General features: G+C 49.0%; 1 protein-coding gene across 5 annotated transcripts; it reads right to left on the reverse strand.

The window, feature by feature from the left end:
* Positions 1-2,794: 2,794 nt before the first annotated feature.
* CC2D1B (coiled-coil and C2 domain containing 1B) lies at positions 2,795-17,139 on the reverse strand. Of its 5 annotated transcripts, none has more exons than XM_077779818.1 (25): positions 17,039-17,139; positions 15,432-15,518; positions 14,040-14,184; positions 13,145-13,248; positions 12,639-12,797; positions 12,087-12,212; positions 11,751-11,910; positions 11,361-11,542; positions 11,138-11,213; positions 10,916-11,026; positions 10,704-10,834; positions 10,419-10,491; positions 10,088-10,224; positions 9,614-9,731; positions 9,357-9,529; positions 8,824-8,949; positions 8,297-8,355; positions 8,094-8,210; positions 7,649-7,722; positions 7,447-7,505; positions 7,171-7,222; positions 6,664-6,763; positions 6,408-6,498; positions 5,053-5,182; positions 2,795-4,782 (listed from the first exon to the last, which is right to left on the reverse strand). In XM_077779818.1, the coding sequence occupies exons 2-24, from the start codon at positions 15,495-15,497 to the stop codon at positions 5,054-5,056; spliced, it is 2,568 nt and encodes an 855-aa protein (XP_077635944.1). In that variant the 5' UTR covers positions 15,498-15,518; positions 17,039-17,139; the 3' UTR covers positions 2,795-4,782; position 5,053. The 5 variants fall into 5 exon arrangements, with proteins under 5 accessions (XP_077635944.1, XP_077635945.1, XP_077635943.1 ...); XM_077779819.1 differs by lacking the exon at positions 17,039-17,139 and adding an exon at positions 16,773-17,005; XM_077779817.1 differs by lacking the exon at positions 17,039-17,139 and adding an exon at positions 15,169-15,339 and having other exon boundaries at positions 15,432-15,517.
* Between the last annotated feature and the right edge of the window lie 6 nt (positions 17,140-17,145).

The following is a 17,145-nucleotide window of genomic DNA, read 5'->3' on the forward strand; positions in this document are numbered from 1 at the left end:
AAAAAAAAAAAAAAAAAAAATTGAGAAATAAACTTCCAGGAAAGTTGCAAGTATAAAAAAAAAAACCTATGTATGCTTTACCTAGATTCACCTGTTGTTCACATATTAATAACATTTTGTCATAATTGCTTTATCCTTCTCTCTCCATAAAAAATTAAGACATCTGAGCGTAAGTTACATATATCATAGTCCTTTACCCCTAATGTTCATTTTCTACAAACAAGGACATCTTCCTGCATAACTGCAATTTCAGCTAATTTAACATTAATAGGACACTTGAACCTAGCACCTCTCCAGCCATGCCCTTCATAGCCTTTTTCCCTGCAGTAAAGCTTCCAGTCTAGGATCAGACTCAGCAAGTAGCTTTTCTGACTCACCTTTGTGTCATTGATGTTTTTGGTGAGTATAGGATCCTCCACCCCATTTTTTAATAGAAAATGCCTCATTTGTTTGGTGCTTTCTCATAATTATGAGAAGAATTTTATGAATTCTTGGCCAGAATCCTGAGTTGCTGTATCCTTTTTTAGGGCCTCACATCTAGGGTCATGTGGGATCTGTTCTGCTCATTGATGGTAAATTTTGATCACCTGGTCAGGGTGCTGTGCAGTTTCTCCACTGTTTTTCCTCTTGGAATGAACAACCAATATGTGTAAAGACATTTTCAGATCATATAAATATTTTATCAAAAATCTCCCCTTAGATTTAGCATCCACTGATGGCTACAGAATGGTTTCTCAGTTCTAGCACTCTACCTTTAGCAGTTACACTTGGTCATCTATAAGCAAAAGCTCTTCCTTCTTTCCTATTTATTCATTAATTTTCATTATGGACTCATGGATCACTTTTTGAGAGGTTCTCATTCATTATTTTGGTGCTCAGCTTTGGCCAGTGAGCCCCTTCAGGCTAGCTCCTACATCCCTGTTATATGCTCCCACCATGTTTTTGAACATTTCCTTTTCTAGCCTAAGAAGATGCTTGCTCCAGCTCATCTTTAGCTTACTTTAGCCTCACCTTCGGAGCCACGGTTTCTTTTACTGGGAGTGGTATCAGAATCCAAGGTTAGGTTTACCCTTGATATATGTGATACGCTCCGATTACTCTTTTGTTAAAAATTTTTTTAGTCACAGATCAAATGGATTTTGCAACTCAATTTGAAAAATAGTGGTCTAGGGCAACTCCTTTGTTACTGCCATCTTCTTGAAGTTCTAGCCAAGCCAGAGGCAGGAGTCAGTCCCTCTGCACTAAAAATATAGCTCTAAGAATACATTAGAAGTTCATGCAGGCCTGTGGGACAGGGAGAGGTTTCTCCCCAGGAGCTAAAGTTGGGTTTAGCACTTGGCAATTAGAGCAGTTTTCCAAACAGAAGCCTAGGAGCCTGGCCATTTGAGTGTGTTTAGCTAGGTTTATTCCTCTTCCGTGGTGGTGGGGATCCACATTCTATGTCTGTTTCTCCATAAGTTTTATTGATGGTAGCTGCAGAGATCTCGGATTGTGACCTTCCCCATAGATTCAAAGGGACTCAAAACTTCTAAGACAAAAACAGTTGGTGCCCACAGCACACCAGTTTGCAAAGACTGAGCCCTAGAACCACCACCCACTGAACTTGATAGGAAGGAAACAGTAGGGGCAGGTATTTTGGGTATAACATCCAGCATGGTCTACCTACACCTGAGAAGTTTAGAGCTTCTACAGGAGCTGGTTCAATTTTCCTATAGAAGTTGATCTTTTTGGGGCGCCTGGGTGGCTCAGTCAGTTAAGCATCTGACTTTGGCTCAGGTCATGATCTCATGGTTCGTGGGTTTGAGCCCCATGTCAGGCTCTGTGCTGATAGCTCAGAACCTGGAGCCTGTTTCAGATTCTATGTCTCCCTTTCTCTCAGAAATAAAATGTTAAAAAAAAGAAGTTGATCTTTCTTCCTGCTCAGTACATTTTGCAGTTGTATCTATTTTTTCTGGATCAGTACAAGCTTTTGAATTCTCCCACTAAAAGACAAGCTCTGGACCTGCAGGGTCAAGTCTGTTCTCAACTATATAAAATCTTTTATGTTTAGTAAAATCATCTTGTGGAACTGAGCGTAATCAAAGTTAGTTTACTTTCTTCCCTTGTTTTATCTTTATATATTGTAGAAGAATTCTATCAAGTGGAGGGTTAAACCCTCACATTTCTAAGTAAGTAAGTAAAAATTTTCTAGAATATAAAGAATGAGATAGATCCTTGTAAGGAAAAAAAAGAATTGTCATTCTGGTAACTTACTATATTTTTCAAAATTATTGAATTCTTAATGAAATGCCAAGCAATGTAATTTCTCCAAGTATTTTTATTAACACTTTCTGAGCACTTGCTGGTCTCCAGGGCTACAGAAACTTTGCATCTAGTGTTTTCCATTATCCAGAGTGGTTCTTGATGCTGGTGGGCCCCAAATTTCCAAATGGATTTACTTCTATCATAACTAATCACTGGGGAATAATTTTTGCATCTAATGTGTTTTAATCATTAAGGAATCTGAACATGGTTTCTATAACATGTTTGTGGTGGTGGCTTCTATTTTAATAATGTAATGAGATTTTTAGGGACTGATAGAGTAGAGCAGGAATGATAATGCCCCGTTTAGAGCTTGGGAAGCTGGACCAGGTGCAAGTTCCCTGGCTCTACCAGTCTCCTCCTGAAAGGAGCTATCTTTACTTAAGGGACAAGATCTTTTCGGAGCTGGCCAGAAACATTTAGAAAACATGCTCAGAATTTGGAAGTAATTATGCAGGTTTCACAATGGTGCTATAAGAAAGGGAAAGTAATGTTAAAGTCACAAAATATTTTATTCCATATTTTGTTCAGTAATTCTGAAGAAAGCAGGTCTTGCACTAGATAGAGAATTTAAAATGTAAAGCTACTTGGGCTGTGGTTGGTTCCCAACTGCCCAAGAATCACTGATCTCTGATGTTTGGTTGTTACATTAGGACAAATCTTGGGACAAGGAGGCTGAGTAGGCTCCTCCCTCTACCAATGACCCCTGCATGCCTTGGCTGCAACAAAGACCTTTTAAGAATCTCAGTTTCCAAACCCAGTGGGCGGCTTTGTCTTGCTGCCTTTGGCCTGGAGGTTCTGTTTTCCAAAAGCAAAGGGCAGTGAAACAGACTGAAGTTGAACAGGTTGTGAAAGGAAACCTTTGAGGCACAGAAAAGTTCCTGTCACATTGGAATAGGGCATTTCCAGCAGAGGCCTGACTTTAAAAATTCCTAGGGCTGGTTGTTGAAACCTTTGAGGATAAACAGCCACAGCTGTCCATGTGGCCCTCTTAGCACCACGTTGGGTGCAAACCCTTAGGGGGAAGACGAGGTTGGGTCAGGAGCCCTCCTGACCACCCCTCTTTGCCCTTGGTCACCTTATGAAGGCCAACAACCCTTTCATTCTAGATTACTGCTTGTTTGATGCACAGATGTGACTGCAATTAAGTGTTAAATCTCACATCTGTGGAAATGTTGGTAGTGCACACATAGGTAAGACTGGCCAGAAAGCTTTTAGAAGAAGTCATTTGTCATTCCTGTTCTGTTATCCACTAACAGCTACAATCTTCTAAGGAAAGGAAGCATGGTCCAGCCCTAACCTGGAAAAAGACACATAAAAGCTCAATCCCTGAGCTGTGCTTATGCAATACTATAGCAACCAGTAAGCTGAATGTATCTGCTTCACTCACAGCCTTTAAAAAATCTGGAGGAATGCTTTCTTGAACCTAAGTTAATGCTTCAAAAAAGGGGGAAATTTCTAAGAAATGCAGAATATTGCAGTTTTGAATATTAAATCTATTGTAATCTACAAATCCCTCCATTGTCTCCATCCATTTAGAAAAAGCCAAAGAAGGATCTCTTGGGAAGGAACTAAGGGATTCCTCTCTCTGATCCTCAGAAGACAGAAGGCTTCCCCTTGCCCTCTCTCAAAAGAGGAAGCCTTAGCAGCAGTTTGTCAGTTAACAAATGTTACTGCCACTCTGGCTTTAAAAGTGACAGGGAATAGGGCTCTTATTTAGGACTTTGATGACTACTCTGCATATAGAGTGTAAAACCCCTATAATGAATTAGACCTAGTTTTCTTAAATAAAAACACCTACATAAAATTACATATATATATATGTATTTTTTTTTCTTCCAGTTAACAGTCGTTTAGTCTTAGGTGCATGGACCAAACTCGAGATCCCTCCTCACCCTTCCCACCACACATTCCCGAATGTAACTTCCCTCCTCCACAGAGCTCTGGGAAGCAGGGAGGCTAGTGCAGCAGCAGTCAGGAACCAAGGCACAGGCACAGTTGGGGTAAAGGGAGTCATGTGGGATAGGCTGCCACTGACCAAGCAGGAGTCACGGAATTCTGCCTGCACCCTAGGCGGGGGGCTTCCCGATCATCCTCAAGTTCTCCCATCCCTTAGTTAAATCTTTTAAAGGCACATTCAGAAATGGTGCAACTGGGAGCTGTGGTAAGCTATACACTTGCTAAACACAGGTTAAAGGGTGATGAGGCTATCCTTGCCTTCTCCCAGCCAGAGGGGGAGGCAGGGGAAGGGTGAGGGGACTCCTGGAATCCAGTCTGCTTTCATAGAGGCTCAGGGAGGGGCCAGCAACAGGTAAGACCACACTGTGTGGTCACTAATGCACATACTTAACAGATCTTTGGTGCTCGAGTAGCAGCATCTTCCTTACTATGTACAAAGGCTTCTGTAGCCAGCAAAGCTGGGAAAAGTGTGCTCCTGCACACAGTTGCTGGCCTGAGTCCTCTCTCAATACTGACAGTCTCCTGCACAAGGGCACAAAACATACGTAGTAAGTCTAAACTGCAGTGAATATGCAGAGTTTAGAAAAAATTGCCTGCGACAGACCTGGGAAGGTTAATAACTTCCCTTCCCAGTTCTCTTGAGGATCGTAAGAAACTCAGCCTAAGCCCTACCCAACAGTTTTGCCTCCTGGTCCCCACGGATGAGAAATTCCTAGGTCTTCTCCCCAGATAGGAGAGGAGTACTGAAGGGTCTCTGAGGGCAGAAGTTTGAGGACTTAGATTGCTGCCCACCTTATAGGCCTCTGGGCTCCAGAACCAGCCAGTTCTCAGTTACCATCTGCACATCCTGGCCACTCAGAGGCTCCCGCAGCCTCACTTTCACCTCCAGCTTGCCCCCAGTGGGCTTCCTTCCATCCAGGACCTGTGAGGATCACAGAGGGAGATGGTGAGTGAGATGGGCCAGGGGCTGGGAGCAGACCACTCCCTATGCTCATAGGCCAGGAAAAAAAGGAGCTCAAGTGTCCTGCGGTGTCAACACAAGAGTCTCCATGACAACCCTGCCCTCCTGCTTTTTGGTGGTTTTAGGTAAGTCTTACAAAAAGTCACATTGAAATCCAAAGAATTGTCAATGCTCTAAAGTACAGATGAGAAACCCAGAGTTCTGCCCAGTTTCCTCACGGCAATTTCTGGAAAAAAGGCTCTGGCTTCATGCTACAGCCTGAAAACCACTAAGCCCAAACCCATACTTCACAGATGGCTCAGAAAGAAGTGAATGGTAAGGCTACAAAACCACCATGTGGCAAGGCCAGGACTAGAACCCAGGCCAAGAGTTCCTTTCTACCCACTACACTGCTTCCTTCCTTCTAGGCAGGGGCCTGGGCTGCTGGAGTACAAAGGATTACAGGCTCAAGAAGTCTGCCTGCAGTGTGGCCAACACAGAGCAGACCCTGCTTAAGAACATCCCTCCCTGGTCCCCCCAAACAGGCAGGGAGTGAGGTCAGGCACACTGTAGTGGGGAAAAGCCTCTCCCTACAAAGGCATCAGCAAGGATCTGGGCTGAGGTCTGCCAGGGACACAACATATGTACTTAATGGAACACCCTTGTCACTGGACCTTAGTTTCCTCACCTGTCAGAGATAAGCTCTCAGAGTCCCTGCCTTTGAAATTCACATAAGTTCACATAAGGTTAAGGAGGTGTCTGGAGCCAATTCCTAAACGCAGACTAGCTGCATTCTGGTGGGTCCCCAATCTGGAACTTCCGTATCAACTTTATGTCCAGAGCCTGTTCCACTTGTTCATGCTGGCTAGATAAATGCCCCACCCACAACTCTGCCTCCTAAAACCTAGAAATTTATGTATGCCAAGTTGACAGCAATGATCAGACCCCTCAAGAGCCCTCTAATCCACATATCTAGGAGTTTAGGTGACTCCGAGTATTGTGGAAAGACTATCACTGCTTCCTGTGATGCTATGAAATTTTCTCAAACCCTCTGAATCTCTATATTTGTGAAACGGGAATAGCACCTAGTCTACAGCACATCTGTGGATATTCTTTCAATAATGGGCACAAAAAAACCTACAGGAGAGAGTGATTTTCAGTGAATGTTGATTCTTATTTGCCAAGTGGTCTGGTTTGCCCAACCTACCTCCACAATCTCTCTGATCTCACACTCATTCTCTAGCCGCTCCAGCTTCAGGTGGGCTGTGCCAACCAGCTTGTCACTTCTGAAGAACGATCTGGGGAACCAAGAATCAGCAGGGTATTGGATTGGGAAGAGCAGGGGGAAGCAGGAATGAGCTGGCTGTGCCCACTGCAGGAAGACTGAATAGCAGTAGGGGCAGCAACAGAAGCCCTTCCTTTCGCCCAACCCATCTTGGCAATGTACCTGACAGGGGCCTCACCCTTTGTGGAAGATTTCAAACTTGATTCCTTTGCTTTGGATCACCCTCCTGAAGCCCCGGTGGTTTCGGTTAATATTTAGTTTGAAGAGCTGATCAAATTCTGCAAGAATGGGAGAAGACAAGAAGTGGCTTGGGCTCCCAGGGATTTCCTGAGGAAGTGGAAACAAAGGTCCAGAGTTGGCCTCCCCTCCCTCTGCCTGCAATTCAAAGGGACTGCATCAGAGGGTGGTAGAGCAAATGTTTAGGTCCTGGCCTTAGAAGTCCACTCGGACAATTTTTGTAGTTTTATTAGACACAGATTATACCAAAATGGGATTCAAGTCTCCTTTCCACCACCTCCTTGCTCTGGGGCCCTAGGCAAGTCTCTATACCTCTCTGAGCCTCAATTTCCCCAACTGCCTTTATGTCCCAAGTTGAGTAAACCAACTAAGAGATCTGAAAACACTCTGAAACCAAAAGTGCTGCACACCTATCAGAGAACAAGAGGGAAGAGAAAGTGGTCCTCACCTGGAGAGTTTGTGTTCTTCACCACAGCTGTTTTGCTTTTTTGAGCCTGGTCCTAAAGCAGTAAGATGGGAGAGGTCAGGACAGCTTGAAAAAACAGCTGTGTAGGGCAAAGAACTGTAGGCTAAGTGTTAAGGGAAGTGACTGTCCACTGTGAAGAATACATCCAAGGCTCTTCAAACCTCTCACTGTAGCCAGACCTCCCATGCAGAGAAATTGAGCACAGGGTCCGGAAATGGAAGATAGGGGTCAGGGATCCTACCTCTACCTGAACCTCACCGAGTTAGGATAGTGGAATTCAAACCGCACAAAAGCATCCAAGTCATCAGGAGTCACCCCTATGAAGGAGAAATGAGAGTCTGGGTCAGAAGGAGTACCACGGAGACTAGTGTTTGATATGGAGGGTAAGCCAGTGCCTCTCTATTGACTGGGGATGAAGTATCTGGGCAATAGCCTGGAGTAAGGGTGGTTCTTGGGCTACCTGAAGGGGCTGGGAGGTTCATTCCCCGGACAATGATCAGATGCATTTCTGTGCTGTTAAGTTCTGAGAAGATCCTATAGCCAAGAAGCAAGGAGAGAGCACAAAATGAAGGAAGGTGGCAGGAAAAGGTCCCCTCTTCCAGTGCCTGTTGCCTGCCCAGTGGGGAGGTAGTTAGGAGAGCAGGCCCAGGGAAGCAAAGTTTGTCTGGGCTAACAGTGGCAGAGCTGAAATACAGACCTCAGACTTAGATGACCTCCAGTCCAGAGTTCCCTCCACAGCCACGACCCAGCTCTGAGCTTCTCACAGGCAGGTAGCTAAACCCACTTCCCCCAGCCCCAGTGCCTATGGCCAGGCCAAGCCTGAAAGCCTCACTATAGGGGTCTATGTCTCCAGTCTCTTGTCCTACTCCTGCATGGAGCCACTGTCTCCCTTGGGCTTTTGGCACCTCACAGTCTGGAATGTCTTCAACTCAAAGTGGTGGCCTGGAGGGTCAAGGCCCTGGGCCTGGGCCAGCTGCAGGATCTCAAGCTGCTTCTTACGGTCCTGAGCGAGTTTCTCAAACCTGATAGGGATGGATGGGCATGTCAGTATTGTAGGGCTCACTTTCTCCTTCCCACCCAATAAGCCCCCTCAAGGCCTTGCACTTACCGTGTAGTCTCGGCCACATTGCCCTGGTGCATGAACTGCTTGGAGAATAGCAGACACTTCTGAAAATAAGGGCCCAGAGTGACTGCAGAGCCCATAGTGGGGCTGTCTCGGTTGGCATTTGAAGCCTGACTTCTGAAAGTTCCAACCTTCTGTAGCCTCACCCCTTCTCCCAACACCTACTGTATCCAAGGCCACTGTTTGCAAGTTCCACACATTGTTCTAAGTTTCTGCTGTTTCCTTTTCTGGGAATAGGCATTTCCCAAAATTCACTTAGCAAACTCCTATTTTTCCTTCAAAACCCAATAGAAACATCACTTCACAAGCACAAAGACACAGTTCAGACATACCCATACAAAAATATACATGTATATTCATCTCCCTTAAAACTTTTCTCCTCTCATCTATATTTTACACATGGTCACACAACCAGTAAGTGGAAGAACTAGAATATGGATCTGGGCCCTATACCTTACCCCAAAGGAGGCTGTGGGCACTGAACAGGGAAGACAGACAAACAGTTCACTGACCTCCTGTTGCTCCAGAAGCATTTTTTGTAGCTGGGCATATACTTCCTCAGCCTTCTGGGAAAGTCGCAGGTCTTCATGGTGAATGAGGATAAAGTCACCCTCCTCATCCGTCAAGGGTGAAGGGACCTGCCCAGGTCACAAGGCCCCTCAGGGGCCCCAAGAGTCAGATTATTCCTCTACTGAGTCTAACAAATGCAGAATCCAAATGAAATGTTTCTCTAGTTTCTACTAACCTCCAGTGATGGGAACTCACTGCCTCCCATTCAATCTCAAGCTGCTGCAATACTCTGCTTTCCACTACCCTTGCCATGCCTCATCACCTCTGACCACAGGCAGCCCATCTAGCCTTCCCTGGTCTCTCTTAGGGCCATTGGGTAGAGCGGCATAAGCAACAAGCTCTTTCCCAGATGTCACCACATCCTATCTGCATCCCATCCCTTCCAAGCAGCTGCTTCATTCACAGCCCTGCCCGTCAAGCCTGCCAATGCCTCCTCTGCCTGAGAAGTCCAGCTGCTTAACCAGGTGAGACTCACCTTCGAGAGGTCCACAGGTCGCCCAGCTCGTACCTGGGTGATCTGAGCTTCAAGGCATTTGGCTACCCGCAGATGGGCTTTGGCTTGCTCTAGGTCCTGGGCACGCTTGGCATGCAGGGCTGCCCGCTGGTATTGCAGTTTCCGTGCCTCTAGCAATGCCAGCTTCTCGCACACTGAAGGGTGAGGGATAATAGTTGGAACCATGCCTGTCCCTTACTACAGCCTTCACCCCTCGATCCCTCTTCTCCCCAACTCACCAGAGGGACTCAGTGATTCCTTAGAACTTGAGGCCTTGGTCTCTGGCAGGGCACGGAATGAAGGGACCATAGGCTGCGCTGGCTTCTTGGCCACTGGGGCCTGGGCTGGGGGTTTATCCTGCAGGTTCCCAGGAAGCTGTCACAGGGAATCTGTTCCCCACCCAGGCTGTCTTCCTAAGGCTGCACTAACTTGCTATGTAACCTGAATTGCATAGCTTCCCTTCATGGGAATCCCAGAGCTGGAAGCAGCCTCAAAACCTCCCCAGTAGGAAACAGCAGGGTAATGTGGACTGAACCAGGGCTCTGGAGTCAGAAAGAGCCTGGTTTGAATCTAGCTCTGTTAACTCCTAGCTGGGTTAAAAGCATACCTACCTTCCCAGGGTTGTTAGTATGAACAACAACAGGTTCTGGGTTTATCCCTCATCTGGGATTTTCCCCCACCATCCCCTGGAAGTCCCAGGTCCTCAGCCAAACCTCATCCTCATCCTCATTTTCCTCTGCTGGGGCTGTATCCTCTGAGGAAGCCAGTTTCTGGGCAGCTGCTAAAGTAGCTGCCACTACATCCTCCTCAGTGCCCACAATAGGCTCCAGGCCAGGAATAGGGGGGAATCCTGTGGAAGAAAAAGACAGCTGGGAGAGGATAGGGGAAGCACAGGCTGCTGTGGGCCTTGGCTGGGTCTTCCTGGCCATTATTGGGATAGGTGGCTTCTACAGAGTAGAGTCAGATACAGGAGAAATCATTTCCTTTTCCCCCTTTCTTTCTCAGAAACCTCCTCAAACAGCCCCTAGGCCAAGCCCCACTCACCTGGAGGAACAGGCAACTCCGCAAAGTCAACTCTCCGTCCTGCCCGGTGTGCTCGAATGGCATCTTGATATTGCTGCAAGGGAAGGAAGGGAGGGACTTACAGTGGGCAGCAGTCTGCAGGCCCCACACAGGGAGAGGAAAACTGAAAGCAGTCCAAGAAGGAAAAAGACCCCAGAGGCAGTCGGAAGTCCAGAAAGAGACGGATAGACGGAGACTCAAAGACCAGGGCTAACTGCAACAACAGAAGGCTGACACAGGGCAGGAGTTGTGCAGCTGTGGGCCCACCTTGGCAATGCGCTCATGCATCCGGGCCTTGCGTTCATCCCCACTGCCCCGGGCCTGAATGCCTGCCTCACGGTACTTGTTCAGTCTCTGCTGCAGGGCATCCAGCACCGTCTGTGGCTCAGCAGGGACCACTTGAACGGATACGGGAGATGGCATCAGTTCTGCTTCCTCTCTCCAGGTCCCCACTCCACAGTCCCACCATCCCATCCTACCTGGGGCTGCTGGAGTGTCAGGGGCCATCACCGGCTGCACTCGCTCCACTGCTGGGAGTACAACTGAGGGTGCTGTGAGGGCCTTGGAAGCCTGTGGGAGGGGCTGCAGGTCTGGGGACCCAAAGTAGAGGTGTAAATGGGGGGTCCCTGGGCAGCCCCAGTCCTGAAATCCCTCCCCAACCTCAGCTTGAGCAGGCCCCACCCCACTGGCCCCATACTGACCCTCAGGTGGTGGGGGTATGGCACTCAGGTCCACGGGCTGCCCCTTCTCCAGGGCCTCCAGGACTGCACCAAATCTCTATAGTAGGAAAAGCAGGTGTGGGCATAAAGCCAGGGAAACTCTGGGCTGAACCCCAACCTCCTGACCCACCCCTCACACCACGGTCACTGTGGCCCTATATGAAACAAGGGCTTGAACACAGATCCTCTGAGTTAGACGTCATACTTTCCCAATCCTCATGAGCTCTCGGGCACGGTCTAGGTCTCCAGCTCGCTTGGCATTCAGAGCAGCCAATTTGTACTCTCTCTGTCGGGCCGACAATAGGGCCTGTGGGTCTGGGTCTGAATCAGGTGGCGCAGAAATGCCAGGACTGCCGAAGAGGCTTGTCTCAGGCTGGCAGGGGTTGTCTATTAAGAAACAAAAAGCCCACAGAGGGCGCATGAGGGTCAAAGAAGGTGCATATCCTGGGTTCCCAGTGCCTACTGCCTACAGGTCTGGCTGGCCTGAGAACCTTTCAGAGAAGGTGCATCTGATGACAATGGGCAGTGGCAGGATGGGGAGGTGGGCCATGGGCTCTGACTGGAAACTAGGACAGGACTTGAAGGTCTCCAATACCTGGCTCCATGGTGCACGGAGCTGGGGCATCTGCCTCAGAGCTCCTGTCAGCTGTTTCCTGAGCAGCCAGCTGTCTCTTGCCCAAAGCCACTGGAGGTGGAATCTCATCCTCACTGATCTTCCTGCCTTTTCTCACAGCAGCCAACTGGGACTCCAGAGTCTGAGACAGAAAACCCAGAAATCCAGCCAGCCATCTTAGCCTGAACCCTGCTTGAAGACAGGCCAAGAATCCTTCACCTCCATAAGGCTGGTGGGGAGGCCTCCCCTCTTGCTGCTTTACCCACTGTCCTCTGCCCCCCTCCACAAAGCCCTGCTCTCTGGCAAGGCCCAACCCACCTTTAGGCCTCGCTCACAGCGCCTGGCTTTGGCTGCTTCACCTGCCTCCTTGGCACTGGCTGCAGCCTCCCGGTAGTTGCGGATCCGATCCTCCAGAAGAGCCTGCAGCCCCCGAGGCCCTTCAGCCTGTAGATACTTCAGTTCAGGGCATGGCCACTCCAGGGCCAGCTAGGCCCTTGCTGCTCCCTCCCTGCAAGGAAGCTGCCCCAGAAAATGGAGCTCTTGGATTCAAGGAGAAGGAAGAGCCTAAAAGCCTCAAGGTACGAGGCAAAGACTCACTGGAGAGGCCAGAGGCCATATCAGAAGCAAACACAGAGGCCTTGGACAATCTGTGGAAGCCAGGAAATGGCTGTAGGGGGTCTGGGAGAACAGAGAGGCCTTTGAGGCTGGCCAGCCACCAAGCAGTTTCTCAGGCTTTGTCTCCGCTTGGGGCAGCTGCTGGAGGGCCCTGGAAAGGGTTATTGCAGCCTTCCTATGCAAGCCATGCTACATGCGTGTTATACACAGATACGGAAGGGCATCAAAGGCACACAAGATCCCTCCAGAACCTACCTGAGCTGCTGGGACTGAAGCTGTTAGTAGAGCTGTCTGCCCTGGAGGTTCAATGTTTTCTGGTCCCTTCTCCTCCTCAGAGCCACCTGGGCTGGCTGTCTTATCATCATCCAGTGGCCCAGACTCCTCATCTGCACCCAGGACCTCCTGCAGCTCAGTCTGGGGAGACACAAGTCTCAGGAGCCTGGGTGTCTCATGGCCATACCCATGAAAGGGCCCTCTCCGTGCAGCAGTGTTTCCCAATATCAGTCACTGTGCCTAAAAGTCCTTTTTACCATTAATATGGCCAAGGAGAGCCTTAAAAACAGTGAACACTCCAAATCTGAAAATCCCCAAATGCACAGTTCAGACCACACACCAAAGGGGATCAGTCTTACAAGGTAGTTAGGAAAATGGGCCCAAGAAGGGCAAGGCACTCACTCAACATGAGAACACATGAGACAAACCCCAGGCCCATTCCACAGGCTTGACCACAGAGCCCTCAGAAGCAAGCCTGGCAGACGCACCAGCAAGTCTGCATCCTCCTCCAGCCCTTCCTCCTCCTCCTCCTCCTCCTCATCCTGCATACAGTCTGCAGCCAACTTCTCGATGTGGGCCATAGGCAGGGGGGCTGAGGGAAGAGAGTCACAGAGGGTCAGGGCAACTCAGAAAAAGTCCATGAGGAGTGTCTTCAATCCACTGTGACAGAATACACACCCAGGTAGAAATCCTCCTTCCCTTCCACAAAGTCCCACCTGGAAAATTCCCGTTCTTCCTTTATGACCCAGCTCAAAAGACCCTCAGCTGGGAAAGCTTCCTGGGTCCTCCAACAAGCAATAAGCTGCTCCCTTCTTGGCATTTTTGTCTTGTAGTTATTCACAGAGATGTCCATCTATTCTCCCAACTACACCTTTCACATATGTAAGATTTTTAACATCCCTTGAAGCTTCACAACAATTATTCAGGATAAATAATACAAACTCCATTTTATAGGAATGAATTGATAATAAAACCAATGTTAATCTTCCTAACAGTGCAATCCTAGTAAGTGGCAGAGTGATGATTCATACCCAGGCTCATCTAACCATCTACTAACTCATTTGACACAATTTTTGTGCATTTATTATGTGCCCAATGCAATCCATGCTGAGCCCCTCCTCTATACTGCACCCTGGCTAGGGCTAAGGCAGAGACCTGAGTCAGTCTGAGAATCAGACTGCTGACTGTCCACAATGAGNGGGGGGGTGGGCAGTGAGAGGAGTGAGCTTCCCTTCACACAGGAGAAGATGGCCTCTTGGTGGGAATGCCGCAGAAGAGCTATCAGAAGGACCAAGAAAACTAACGGGCTCCTACCAGGTGTGAGGAGAGAACCTCTCTACCTGTCTGAGCCCATGTGGTCCCAGCCCAATGACACAAACTCACCCGGCTCCTTGGGTGCTGGCTTCCTGCCTGTGACCCCTGCTTCCCCAGTGAGGGCCAGCAGTTCAGCCTCCAGGTCCCCGTCATCTTCAGTCTCCTCCATCCCCAGCAGCATGTCCTCAGGGCTGAACTCCACAAAGAGCCCCAGCTGAGAGCAGAGAAGGGTTCTTAAGAACCACACAATGAGGCCCAGCCCCAGAGCCTGTCTCAGGCAATCAGTCACTCCTTCACTATGTGTGAGGCCCAATGTGCAGATAGGGAAACTGAGGCCTGAAACATTAGCCTTTGGGAAAATTATCTTCCTGGTGACTATAAAGAACCCAGTAAGACTACACTGCCATTATTATTACTCACAGCATAACAGCACTAGCTGCCAGGCATTGTACTTAGCACTCTACATGATTATTTAAGTCTCACAATCCTGAGTAGTAGGTCCTGTTTTAATTGCGGTAAAACATAATGCAACATAAAAATTATCGCCATAACCAAAATTTTTTTTAAAGTAAGCTTTACACCCAACATGGGGCTTGAACTCAGGATCCCGAGATCAAGAGCTACCTGCTCCACTGACCAGCCAGGCACCCCTCATCTTAACCATTTTCAAGTGTGCAAGTGAGTGGCATTAAGCCCATTCACAGTGTTGTGCTACCATCACCATCATCCATCCACAGAACTCTTTCCATCTTATTAAACAACTCCCCTTTTCCCCCTCCCCCTGTCCCTCACCATTCTACTTTCTGTCTCTATGAATTTGTCTACTCTAGGAAAAGGTAGTCCTATTTTTATCTCCATGTTCAGATGAAACTGAGACAGCCTTGTAAGTGGCAGACCTAGAATTTAAAAATAAAGCTCTTGTGACTTGAGTCTATGCTCTTTATCCCACAACCTCCCTTACTCGCCTCTGTTAAGACAATAAAAACGAACTAAGAAGTTTCAGGACTTGGACCCAGAAGAAATAAAGGGAGCAGAAAATAGACTTCTCAGTCTCCCACCTGGGTCACAGCCCTGTGTCCCTAAGCAGCGCAGCTCTCCCAGTGGCACAGTCCTCAAGCCCCGGTATCCTTGGCTAGCAAGCAAAATCATGGCGCTAAATGAGAAACCCATAACAGTGCTGACACCCCCATCAGAACACCCTAAATTTGGTGGTTCCTGAACCCTCCAGATCACTCATATGGAGACAGCCATGGCAGGATGCCTGGGTTGAAACACAGCAGAGTTCAGGCTTCATCTCCCACAGGTGGGTGGCAGGGCCTCGTCACAGGGTCTCTGCCAACTCCAGGAAGAACTGCTCAAAGTCTCTGCACTAAAGGGGAAGCCAAACAGGTGAGCCAGTTTGCCCAAGCTGTCTAGAGACCCTCCACCTCAGGCAGAGGAGTGAGGAGGCTGTGTCCATACCTGCTTTGCAGCTGCCACACCCTGGCCACTGGCCTGAGGGCCTTTCCGAGCTCGTGGCCCCGGCATCTTGACAGCCTAGATACCTGTCTGGTGGGGAGAGGAAGACACTCAGACCAAAGCACCCCATAAGCCCCACCTCCAATAACGCAACCTGTTCGTAAGGTGTGGTTAATAAACTCCCAGAGAAAAAAGGCAATGTTTAACACCAAAGGATGAAATATTAATGCTGGAATCATAGCAATGAAGCAAGCAACATGGGAGACAGAAGAGATAGGACCCACCTGTTAATGGGTTTATGTGGGGAGTGTGGACTCAGTAAAACTTACTCAACTGATTCACCAATCTGGATTAAACCAGAGAGGTAGAGTGAGAGGGAAAGCAGATTCAGGGACAGGGCTGGTACAAGCTGGGTAGGATCCAGAAAGTCTCTAAAGCTGTGCCAAACATGGTAGCCGTATATGACTTTTAACTTTATATTAAATACAATTTAAAGTCCAGTTCTTCAGCTACTAGCTACCACTGGCCAGCACCAACACTGAATATTTTCATCACCACACAAAGTTCCAGGCGACATTCTGCTCTAGAGAAATCTGACTCAGCATTCTGATTCAGAGATCTCACAACCTTTCACAGGAGTATGTGAAAGAATCTTGCTGGACACTGGGAGAGCAGGAATGAATCACGGTGGGGACGGCCTCTTCAGTGGACAAAAACCACACAGGGCTTCTCCAGGGACCCTGAATCCCCAGAAGTGGCCACTTACCCAGCACAAACAGAAAAGGCATCTTGGAGAAAGTGATGTTTGTGCTGAGTCATGAAAAAGTAGGAGGTGGGCAAGGGATATGGGATTCCAAACAGAGCGAACAACCTGACAGTGGTTCCAAGGTGAGAAAGAAACAGTTTGGCCTGCACAAGAAAGCTAAAGACCTACTGGGGCATAAAGTGTGTGCCAAGAAAGGGTATAAGCGAAGCTGAAAATCTGTACAAGGAGCAAAACAGAAAAACCTTTAAGCCTAAAGGACGTTCAGCATTATCCTGGTGGCAGCGGAGGTGAAGGGACCAGGTCAGCGATTTAGAAACCTCCCTCTGGCTACAGAGGGGAAGAGGTAGGAGGGAGAATGGAGGCTGGAAGCCTTCTCGGTACGGAGCATCTCGCAACGGTCCCAGCAAAAGAGGTGAGCAAAGGGAGCACGGGAGGCAGAGAAGCGGATGGATTCCACAGTCAGAGAGTAAAATTAACGGGGCTCCGACGTTAACTGGATGTGGGCACACGGGATGGGGGCCCTCAGGGTGAGTCCAGGCGTCAGAGTTCACTAACTTAGGTGAATGGCGGGCGGTCACCTGAGCGGAGGGCACGGAGTGAGCGGACTCGGAGAAGAGACCAAGTCAGTCAGACATGCCGAGTCTGCGGCTCCGGGGCATCGGGTGGGGCCGTCGATGCTGGGCCCGGGCTCGGGAGAGAAGCAGATAGCGGAAGGCGCAGGGGAGACGAAGCCGAGGGACCCTACTCCGACGCGGCAGGATGCGCAGCCCTGCCCTGCCCCAGCGCCTCCATCTCCCCCGCCGCCCGGTATCTCCCCTCGCCGAGGGGCAGGTACACTGCATACCTCGCGGCGGATCCAAAACCTGCCCGGGCCTTATCCACCCGGCACCGCCCAGGGCTCCCGCGGCCCCCGGGCGGCCGCGGCGGCAGTGGCTGCTGCCGTGACAGGAA

This window comes from Crocuta crocuta, unplaced genomic scaffold (genome assembly GCF_008692635.1).
Source record: "Crocuta crocuta isolate KB4526 unplaced genomic scaffold, BGI_CrCroc_1.0 scaffold168, whole genome shotgun sequence".
In the NCBI taxonomy this organism is placed as follows: Eukaryota; Metazoa; Chordata; class Mammalia; order Carnivora; family Hyaenidae; genus Crocuta; species Crocuta crocuta.

What these genes read in the sequence shown, in the direction of transcription:
- CC2D1B (XM_077779817.1), bottom strand. Translation starts at nt 15,264, where the DNA reads ATGAAGCCTGAACTCTGCTGTGTTTCAACCCAGGCATCCTGCCATGGC. An exon ending in TGCTTCTGGAGCAACAGGAG is followed by an intron (nt 8,356 to 8,823) that starts GTCAGTGAACTG and finishes CCTTATTTTCAG; the next exon opens with AAGTGTCTGCTATTCTCCAA. An exon ending in GAACCTCCCAGCCCCTTCAG is followed by an intron (nt 7,506 to 7,648) that starts GTAGCCCAAGAA and finishes TCTCCTTCATAG; the next exon opens with GGGTGACTCCTGATGACTTG.